Raw genomic sequence first — 10,398 nt, 5'->3', positions numbered from 1 at the left:
TAAAAAAAAATTACTGTATTTAATATTTTAGGGTAATACCTGCCTGGAGAATGGATCTTTCTTACTGAACTTCACTGGCTGTGCAGTGTGCAGTAAGCGGGATTTTATGCTGATCACAAACAAATCCCTAAAAGAGGAAGATGGAGAAGAAATAGTGACGTATGATCGTAAGTAGGCTTTTTTTTTTTTTAAATGTGGACCTGTTAGCAGGTATCAGCTTTGAGAGATTTGATATGTTGTACAAAGTGTTCTGAGGCCTATTATATTGCAACTAGTTGCTAGTTAGATTTTTAAGAGTAAAATATAACAGCTCGTTATCTAATGTCATCAGATATTCTGCATAAATGACTTGAAGATAACTGAAGCTAGTCAGGCACCAATTTTTTTTTATTAATTTGTATAATAAAAATAAATCCACTCTGGTGGCTAAGAATGATTGAGTAAATTAAGTCGTGTGTATGCAATAGTATATATGGACACTGTGACAAGTGTTTAAACTGCTCACATCCCTTCTTGTTTATCTCCTGGCTCTTGGATATATTTGAGTGGTTTTTTAAAAAATTTATTTATTTATGTGTGTGTGTGTGTGTGTGTGTGTGTGTGTGTGTGGCCAGCTCAGCCCACCAGGGGGCGGGGCTGGCTGGCATGTGGTGCTGGGGGATTGAACTGCAGTCCCTGTGCTTTGCGAAGCTTGTTCTAAGTAGGTGCTTTAGACCACTGAGCCATCTCACCAGCCCCTATTAGAGTGTTTTGAAAGCGATATGAAACATGTGTTCCCTTAAAACTGTATTTTGTTCTCAGCAGTTGCACACAGTTGTCATGAGCAAGGGCTCTGGAGCCAGAATGCTTGGGTCTGAACTCTATTTCCAACAGCTTACACCTCAGCAATTGTCCTACCTTCTTAACCACAGCGTAGGGCGTGCCAGGGAGATAGCTTGGCGGCATAAGCACCCACGTGCCTGGCAAACACAAGGTCCTGCGTTCAATCCCTGGTACCAAATAAATAAATAAATACATACATACATACATACATAAATGGACCTTTGTTAAAAACAATGTACCTGGGGCTGGTGAGATGGCTCAGTGGTCTAAAGCACCTACTTAGAACAAGCTTAGCAAAGCACAGGGACCGCAGTTCAATCCCCCAGCACCACATGCCAGCCAGCCCCGCCCCCTGGTGGGCTGAGCTGGCCACACACACACACACACACACACACACACACAATGAATAAATAAATAAAAAAAATAAAAAAAAAAACAATGTACCTTTCTTTCCTCATTTATTAGAAAAAATGATAATCATAATATTTATCTCGGGGCTGGTGAGATGGCTCAGTGGTCTAAAGCACCTACTTGGAACAAGCTTAGCGAAGCCCAGGGACCACGGTTCAATCCCCCAGCACCACATGCCAGCCAGCCCGCCTCCTGGTGGGCTGAGCTGGCCACACACACACACACACACACACACAAATAAATAAATAAATAAAAATTTAAAAAAAAATATTTATCTCATTGAGTTTTTTAGAAGATATAATGAATGAATAGCTAAAAAAGTATTTAAAAGATTATCTCTTTCTGGGGGCACACCTATAACCCCAGCATTCTGGGAGGCTGAGGTGAGACAGTTGTAAGTTTGCAATTTAGTAAGACTGTGTCACAAAAGGGTCTGGGCAAAACCCTGTGTCCAATCCCTAGTCCCACAAAGTTTATATGTATACTGTAAATCATAGTTATGACTGCATTGTTTTCTTTTATTCTTTTTTTTTTTTTTTTTTGTACTTGGGATTAGCACAGGCTCTGCAGGGGCTCACTGCATAGATCGGACTCTCAGTAATGCTCCTGTTTTCAGCCTCCTCAGTGCTGGCATGACAGGCACATGCTACCACACCCATTCTCAGTCACCCCTGGAGTAGGGCCGGCACAGCACGCCAGGGTGCTATGCCTGAGCAGGCGCTTTAGTCTGCTGAGCTATCTGCAGCCCAAGACATAAATCTTTTACATAGTTAGGTAAGTCTGGGGAGATGGCTCAGTAGAATAAGCGCTTCCCTGGCAAGCGCAAGAGCCTGAGTTCAATCCCCGGTTCCACCAAAAAAAAAAAGATAAATCCAGCTAGTTTTAAAAAATCTGCTTATATATCTATTAATTGATTATTTGGAAGAGCTTTCAGTGGGAATTAATGTATGCATGTTATGCCTCTGAATTCAGGTCCTAATTTATAGTGTTGCTGTATGATGGGTTCTGGAATTCTTAGGAAAGTCAGTGTTAAAACTGGTTTTCTTCTGTGCTACCTGTGACAGAGCTAATATTCTTATGATGATCTTTTGTGTGTGTGTGTGTGTGTGTGTGTGAGCGCGGAACCGGGGATTGAACTCAGGCCGTTGCGCTTTCCAGGGAAGCGCTTATTCCAGAGCCATCTCCCTGGCCCATAGAGCTAATATTCTTTTTATACTATCTTGCTGAGAGTACAACTTTTACTCTTCTAAGAAACTTTCCAAGACTTAATTCTATGTGAATCTTTGTGTTTTGGCAGATCTGTGTAAGAACTGTCATCACGTAGTGGCCAGGCATGAATATACATTCAGTATCATGGATGAATTTCAGGTAAATGTATGAATATGGGTTGTGGGGCAATAATAAAAGTAACCTTGAAAATCTAAGTATAGTATGTATTTATTTATTTATTTTGCGGAACCAGGGGTTGAACTCAGGCCCTTGTGCTTGCTGAGCTATCTCCCCGGCCCTAGGTATAGTTTTTAAAAATGAAGTGCTAGCAGCTGTCAAAGACCTCTTTTCTACCTCTGCAGGTTGAGACAGAAACTTTGAAATGTGGGTAGATCTGTGAAAACCTGTTTTTGCAAATCATGAATCAAAGTGTCATTACTAATGAGATCTCAGTCCTGTTTTTATTTATAAAGCACAATCCATATGGCTTCCAGTGAGGTTATTTATCACTGTGCGTCCTTTTACTCTGCCCATTATGCACTTGTGCAGTTGTTGACTATAAGTTTTGGCCTTTCTATGCCACCATACATACAGGGCATAAGTCTTTTGAGACAGGGCTTTGCTATGCAGTTCAGATTGGCATTGAACTCAGCAATCCTCCTGCCTCAGCCTCCTGAGTGCCAGGATTATAGGCATATGCTGCCATACCTGGCCTTAGTCTTGATAAAGAGGCTATTTTTTTTTTTTTTTTTTTTTTGGTATTTTTTTAGGGAAGGGTCTGCAGGGTGTCAGGGTCTCACTACTAGATCGGACTCCTAGTGATCCCCTTACAGCCGCCTAAGAACCAGAATTACAGGTGTATGCCACCACGCTCAGTCTGAATTGCTACCTCAGTGTGCCCTGGGGGACTGGGCCAGCAGGCAGGCCCAGGGATCAAACCCCCAGCCCCTGGGCCTGCTTGCAGATGCTTTAATCCACTGAGCTATTTGGCCAGCCCTCCAAATACATTTTTTAAAAAGAGAAAGTAAGGAATTTAGTGTAAGGCTTAGTTTCATGCAGTTGTTAGAGCAGTGGAAGAATTCTGTGGGCTTCTGTGGGCAACAGTGTAGTCCTAAGGTTGAACATTCACAAATGTCGTGGTCGGAAGGAAGCTGGGCAGAGCCTAGGCCAGCAGTGGTGAGCCTTTTAGAGCCTTCAGTGATAACAGCCAGCGGTGCCACATGTGCTGTAGGCTCACCACCACTAGCCTAGGACAAACCAGAGCCTCTGAGTCTTGTCGTCTCCATTTTCAAGCCTTTAGATTGAGGTTCTTTTTTGTGTGTGAAGTACATAGTTGTCCATAGGATATAAATATTAGGTTACACTGGGCATGGTGGCTCACACTTATGACCCTAGCACTTGGGAGGCCAAAGCAGGAGGAGAGCAAGTTGAAGACCAGCGTGGAGTACATAGGGCAAGCCTGTTTCAAAAGAGCCAATATAATTGATCATATTAGAGCTTTTAACAGTCAAAGGAGAGGGTGTTGCTCAGTGGTAGCGTGCTTGCTTACCTTTTATGCACAAAGCCCTGAATTTAATCCCTAGCACTGGCAAAAAACAAAACAAAAAAAACTGTACAGAGAATTTTATCTTTTTAGTCCTTCAAATTTAGATAGTACTTTAATTAGGAAAAAAAAGCCTTCCATAGCAGAATAATAAAATTTTATAAGTCCTCTTAGTTATGTTTTCTTTAGTGTGGAAGAAAGTATATAGCCACTAGTCATAATCTGGTCTGATATGTGGTAGTTAATCTAACTAACATGGCAAGTACAAACTATTCAGTATTTAAAAATTGTGACTAAAAGATACTTCATGGGCTGCCTGGAGGGCCGGCCAAATAGAAATGCAGGGGCTGGGAATTCGATCCCCAGACCCGCTGTACCGGCCCCGCCCCTGCGGCGCTGAGAGGGCGATTGAAGCTGGGCATGGTGGTGCGTGCCCGTAATCCCAGCGCTTGGGAGGCTGTAAACAGAAGGATCACTATGAGTCCAATGTAGTGAAACCTTTTAGACCCTGCACTAAATACAAAAAAAAAAAAAAAAAGAGGCTGGCTGGAGGTGGTGGAGGGTGTGCCTAAGGCATGTGAGGCCCGAGGTTCATTTTCTAGCACCAAAAACATGCAATGATGCCTCAGTTCACAAATGCTTTTGTTTTCAGTTTGGTTCCCAGAGAAGAAGCACTTGGCAAAATTTTGTTTTTGTTTGCAAACTACATTGAGTGACAAACATGTGGCCATCTTTCCCGCATGAATACAAACGTGGCCCTCTTTTTCAGAATTGTGAAATGAATTAAGTTCGTAAACTGAGGTGCCGCCACTGTATTTTTGTGACGTGTGTGGTTTAATGTAAAAATTAAGATCACTGTGAATGAGCAGAGATAAAATAGAGGAATGAATATGTCATGGGCTTAAAGAAACAACTCTACCTTTTTACGAGAGGAAAGGAGTGCTTAGAGCAGTTCTGCTTAGGCCTCTATGAGCCTGTGCAGCCCTGGATGTGTATTGCGATCGCTCAGTGTGTCCTCACTGACCCCCTGCCAGGAGACCCAGGCCTGCTTGATTTTCCTGTGACTGAATGTGGACATTTTCAAATGTATCCCAGAAATTTCTGGGTAGGGTAGGGAAAATCAGTGAAAAAGAAGAACACCAGTATTTACAGCATCTAGGTAGTGTGAATTGCTCTTAGAGAAATTTAGCAGAGTGTGGAGTCATGTTGGTAATCCCAGCAGGGGCTGGCCAGCTAGCTCAGCAGATTAAAGCCCCTGCAAGCAGGGGTCAGGGGTTTAATCTGCGCCTGCTGTGCTGGCCCCGCCCCTGGGGCATGCTGAGACTGGGCGTGGTGACACATGCCTGTAATCCCATCACTTAAGAGGCTGTAAACAGGAGGATCACTATGAATCCAATCTGATAGTGAGACCCTGAACACCCTGTAGATCCTTCCCTAAAATAAAAAAAAAAAAATCCATGCACTTTGGGAGGCTGAAACAAGAGTTCACACCCAGTCTAGGCAATGTAGTGACTTACAACCTTGTGTTAATATCTTTAAAAAAAATTTAAAGGTGCAGGGGTTATAGCTTAGTGCAGAGGCACTGAGTTCAATTCCTAGTACCACCACCATTTTTAAAAATATGCTCTTAAACCAAACTTCCTGGATGTAGTAGCACATACCTGTAATCCCATCACTCAGAAGATGAGGCAGGAGGATTGATGGAAGTTTGAGGCCAATCTGGACTACATAGTGAGTTCAAGGCCAACTTGCACTATAAAGGAAATCCCTGTCTCTAAAACAGAACAAAAAACCCCGGACCGGACTCGTGACCTCCAGTCTTCTCTCTCTCTCCACATCTACTGTCCCCACTGTATCCTATATGTTGTCATCAGATGATTTTTATTTTTTTATTTTATTTTTTTTTTAATATTTTTTCTTTTTTTCCTTTTCATTTATTTATTCTGTGTGTGTGTGTGGCCAGCTCAGCCCACCAGGGGGCGGGGCTGGATGGCATGTGGTGCTGGGGGATTGAACCGCGGTCCCTGTGCTTTGCAAAGCTTGTTCTAAGTAGGTGCTTTAGACCACTGAGCCATCTCACCAGCCCCCATCAGATGATTTTTAGTCAGCTCTTTGACCTTCTCATAGCTCATCTTTGACTGTCATCACTACTTGTCACAGGATTCCTAATGGCTGGGCTGTCTCAGTTTCCATTTATGCATCTCATTTTTTGCAAATCTTCCTTAAGTAAACATATGAATGTAGCATTGTCCCAACTTCAGGCTCGTCTTTTTATTTTCTCCTTGCCTATGCTACCCTACCTCATTTGCTCAAGAATCAGATCTGATCTTCTATCTTACCATCCTCTTCTATGGAATTCTTTTTTGTTTTGTTTTTTGAGACAGTCTCACTTGGTCCAGGTTGGGCTTGAATTCACCATTTTAGTCCAGGCTATCCTCAAACTCAGGAAATTCCTCCTGCCTCAGCCTCCTGAGTGCTAGGAGTACAGGCGTGCACCACCATATGAAGCTTTGGGGATTTAATTTATTCTAACATTAATTTTTTTTAATATTAAACATATGCCTTTTTTTTTCCTTCTTCCCAGTATTGGAGATTGAACTTAGGACCTTGAGCTTGCCAGGCAGATGCTTATGCTGCAGAGCTAGCTCTCAGGCCCTAACTTATGCCTTCTTTATTAAAAATACATTTTAATAACTGGGCATAGTGACATGTTTATTATCCCAGCAGTGGGGGGCGCTGAGGCAGGAGAATTGCCATGAGTTCAAAGTCAGCCTGGACTACATAGTAAATTCAAGGCCAGCCTGAATTGCAGAGTGCGACCTTGTCTCAAAAAACAGCAAACAAAATTTTAATCCTTCTACTGACATACTTCTGTAATTTGTCTGTAATCACCTCTTTCCTTCCTTTTGCTTCTTTACTTGAATAGGTCTTTAGCCAGTTTTCCTTTTCTTGTGTTCCTCTTAACTACCTACAAACTGGTTTCATTTTTACTTAACTAAAACTAGTCACTCGAGGTTTCCTATAATGTAAACCAATCCTGTAATTTCTTTTTGCCACTGTTCTTAACATGTTTTCTGGGTCTGGTTTTGTTAACCATTGTCTGTAGCATTTCATCCCATGCATTCCATAGTGCTTGGCTGACTTTCTTTTTAAATCATTTGCATGGCTCCATTGTGTTTTCCTCTCCTTTCCCCCATTTTCCCCTGGCTTCTCTGAACTTTGGTCCGAGGTCTGGAGCCTTCTCTCTTCTCCCTCACGGAGACCACACACAAGTGCTCAGTCTCTTAGATGAGATGTCTGTGGGATCTCCTGCCCTGACTTCACCCCTGAGCCGCCCCTCCTTTCATCCTTTGTTTCTCCAGCTGTTTTCAAGCTTGGCACCGAGTCTCTGTCTGCCACATGAAGCACCAGGCCTGCTCAAAGCACCGTAGCCCTCCACACTGCCGTGGACTCAGTTCCCAAGTGTACACTCACCTGCTAGCACCTGTCTGCTCTGTGTGGGACCTGCTGCCAGTTTTCTGTATCGCTGTCATTCATGCCTTTTTTTTTTTTTTTCTTTTGCTTTGAAGTGTTTTTTTCTCTACCTTCAGCACAATCTTACCACTTTCTGGTGGCCCCTAAATTCTGTCTTCTTGTCCTGCAAGGTGCAGCCTAGCTGTGTTCCCCCCTTTATTGAACTGAACTGAGAAATCATACTTGCATCTGGTCCTGAATCAAGTGAATGGCCGCCTGGGACTTGTGCCTCAGCCTGATGGCCCCATTAACCTTCCCTTCTCAGCTGCTGTGACCTGTGTTCACCCCACCCTTTCAGTGTATTGTAAATCCTTACGGGAAATTTACATATAGTCAGAAGTAGGCAGAAGAGTGTATTAGCCTCCATTGCCTAGCTTGTGGTTGCTTTGTGTTTACTTCACTGCTCCCATATCCCCACAGCATTATCACGAGGTCGACCCAAAACATACCACTATTTCTATAACTATTTCATTATATTTCTCTAAAAGATAAGAATTCAGTTTTTAAACACTTATAATACAGTTGTTGCACAAGGTGAGAGTCTTCTGATGGCAAGACTGAGGGGTGGAGGCAGAGACAGAAGTGTGGAGTGTAAGAAAATACAGGCAGTTACAGTCCATGTTTGTCAAAATCCACTGTTGAGAGTCCCTCAAATGGACTATACGAGAGGAGAGCTGTGACACTGCTGACTTACTTCTTGTGAGCTACGAAAGGAAAGGAGGAGAGGGGCTATCAGAGTTGAATGGGGCTGAGTAGGGGAAAGGACAAGGGACCTTCCAAATGAACAAAGGGTCAGGCCTGACCCCCGGTGCCTTTCCCACCCTGCTCTCCTTCCCAAGTCCTATCCCAACTCCTGCCTAGGTGGAGCCTCTGAGGCCCCCTTGGATGCCGGTAGGGTTTTATTCTCCCAACTTGGTTAGTTTTACTAAAAAGTGGCCTAATCCTGCCTACATCCCTGGCAGCAGGGACCTGTGTTTCTGGCATCCCATGTTAGAATTCTATTCATCCTTTCCCACAAAGCACTGTTATATAGGGTAGAGTCTGTAGCACTTGTGCAGTATACATTTAAGAGTTTCAAATATTCCTGGGAACCTAACTGCTACATATATAACTTTACCTCTGTGGGGAACTGTTGTTGAATTCTAGCCAGGTGACTTAGAATGAAATTTGTCCAGAAAGCTGATAAAGATTACAGGTGTAATCATCTCACTAATTTGGTTATCTTGCCAGATTATATCATCTGTTTGATTTATTTATTTTTTCTTCCAAGATAAATTATAAACTTTGTAAGGTTAAGCTTTGTCCTTGCTTTCTTTCATATATGCCGGTGCACCTGGTACATTGTAGGTACTCAGGTTGAACTTGGCAAAGAATAGATTGCTTGCTAACTCAGGCATTTGTCTAGCATCTTCCCTCTTGATTCTGTTACTTTACTCATCTCTAAGAGTTGCCATCCAGTAGTAATGTGTTGTAGGACAGAGTAGTAGAAGCACTTGAGAACAATAAAAGACCTTAGTGTGGGTTGATATTTTATTCTAATTTCATGAGACCATACTTGCTTCCTGAACTCTAGCCTCCATGTATTTCTACTGTGCGTATAGAGTAGACTTGAAAACAAGTGTGAGAACGGGGGTGTAGCTGAGTGCTAGAGCACTTAGCAGCTGTGCCCAAGCCCGCGGGCTCAGTCTCCAGCCCCATGAACAAACGTAAGCACCGTGGGCTCAGGAAGCAGCCTTTCTCCTGCTACAGCTGAGTGCCCGTGCGTGAACTCCAGCAGGAAATGGAAAGGCAGTTGTCTGCCTCTCAGACTGGCGCGGTTGCTACTGCTTATTTGTGTGTCTTTCAATTTTTTTTTTCTTTATTTATTTACTGGATACAGGGTCTCACTATGCAGTTCAGACTCACGGTGGTCCTCCTGTGGCAGCCTCCCCAGCACTAGGGTTACAGGCGTGCCACCACACCCAGTTTGGGGGCTGGTGGTTCTGGGGTGGCATGGAATGCAGTACTGGGGAATCAAACTCAGGTCCGGGCACTTGTCGGGCAGGTGCTTAGACCGCTGAGCTGTCTCCCCAGCCCCTGTGTGTCTTCCTAGCGACTGTTCACTAGACCCAGGAAACAAACTGTCTGGACTCATTTCCAGACAGTTAGCAGCACTAGGTGAGGAAATACTGACAGATTAAGCACAGATGTGTTCCTGAGGATGAGAAAAGAAATTTATTAAAAAGTTGCAAAGAAACGTGTCTCTGTAGCTTCTGACTATCATTAAATATCCCTGAAAGGGACAGCTATAAGAATAGCACTTTGCCCTAAGGATTTCTACCTAAAATAAAACGCTTCTCTCACCAGCCTGGATATTTGCTGAGCCCAAGAAACTTAAAACTTAAAAACATGAAATTATGAGCAATTAGACATTTAAGTGTATGACATTCTAGTAAATTTAATATACTTGTTTTTTGGTTTGTTTTTGTTTTTTTTTTTAGAATACACAAAAGTAGAATTTTCCTTGAATTTTTTGTTTGTTTGTTTGTTTTGAACTGGAGATTGAACTCAGGCCCTTACACTTGGCCAGGCAAGCGCTTATTCTACTGAGCTATCTCTGTGGCCCCCAAAAGTAGCATTTTCAATTTGGGAATTTTCTTCTTGCTCTCCCTCTGCCCCATTGCATTTAATGTTAAATGTTCTATAAAAGAACAGTTCTAAAAACAAAAATTTGTCCTCAGGGACCTACACTCAAATTGTTTATTTGAGTACTAAGTTAAATGTGCATGCTAAGACCAAGAAGTAGCCAGTATTTCCAAGGTGACATCGTTGTATGTTTTTTTTAAAAATATTTATTTATTTATTTATTTTATTTTGTGTGTGTGTGTGTGTGTGTGTGTGTGTGGCCAGCTCAGCCCACC

General features: G+C 42.8%; 1 protein-coding gene across 1 annotated transcript in view; it reads left to right on the top strand.

Moving 5' to 3' along the window:
• Churc1 (churchill domain containing 1) overlaps positions 1-10,398 on the top strand; it is a 23,289-nt gene that overhangs the window by 10,795 nt on the left and 2,096 nt on the right. The window contains exons 2-3 of the mRNA XM_023702879.1: positions 32-167; positions 2,531-2,601. Coding sequence (XP_023558647.1) covers positions 32-167; positions 2,531-2,601 — 207 coding nt within the window. The remainder of the gene's footprint in view (positions 1-31; positions 168-2,530; positions 2,602-10,398) is intronic.

Source organism: Octodon degus, unplaced genomic scaffold, assembly GCF_000260255.1.
Source record: "Octodon degus isolate 3935 unplaced genomic scaffold, OctDeg1.0 scaffold00007, whole genome shotgun sequence".
Taxonomy (NCBI): domain Eukaryota; kingdom Metazoa; phylum Chordata; class Mammalia; order Rodentia; family Octodontidae; genus Octodon; species Octodon degus.
The sequence above is the reverse complement of the archived record's forward strand: the minus strand, read 5'-3'. Positions and strand labels throughout refer to the sequence as shown.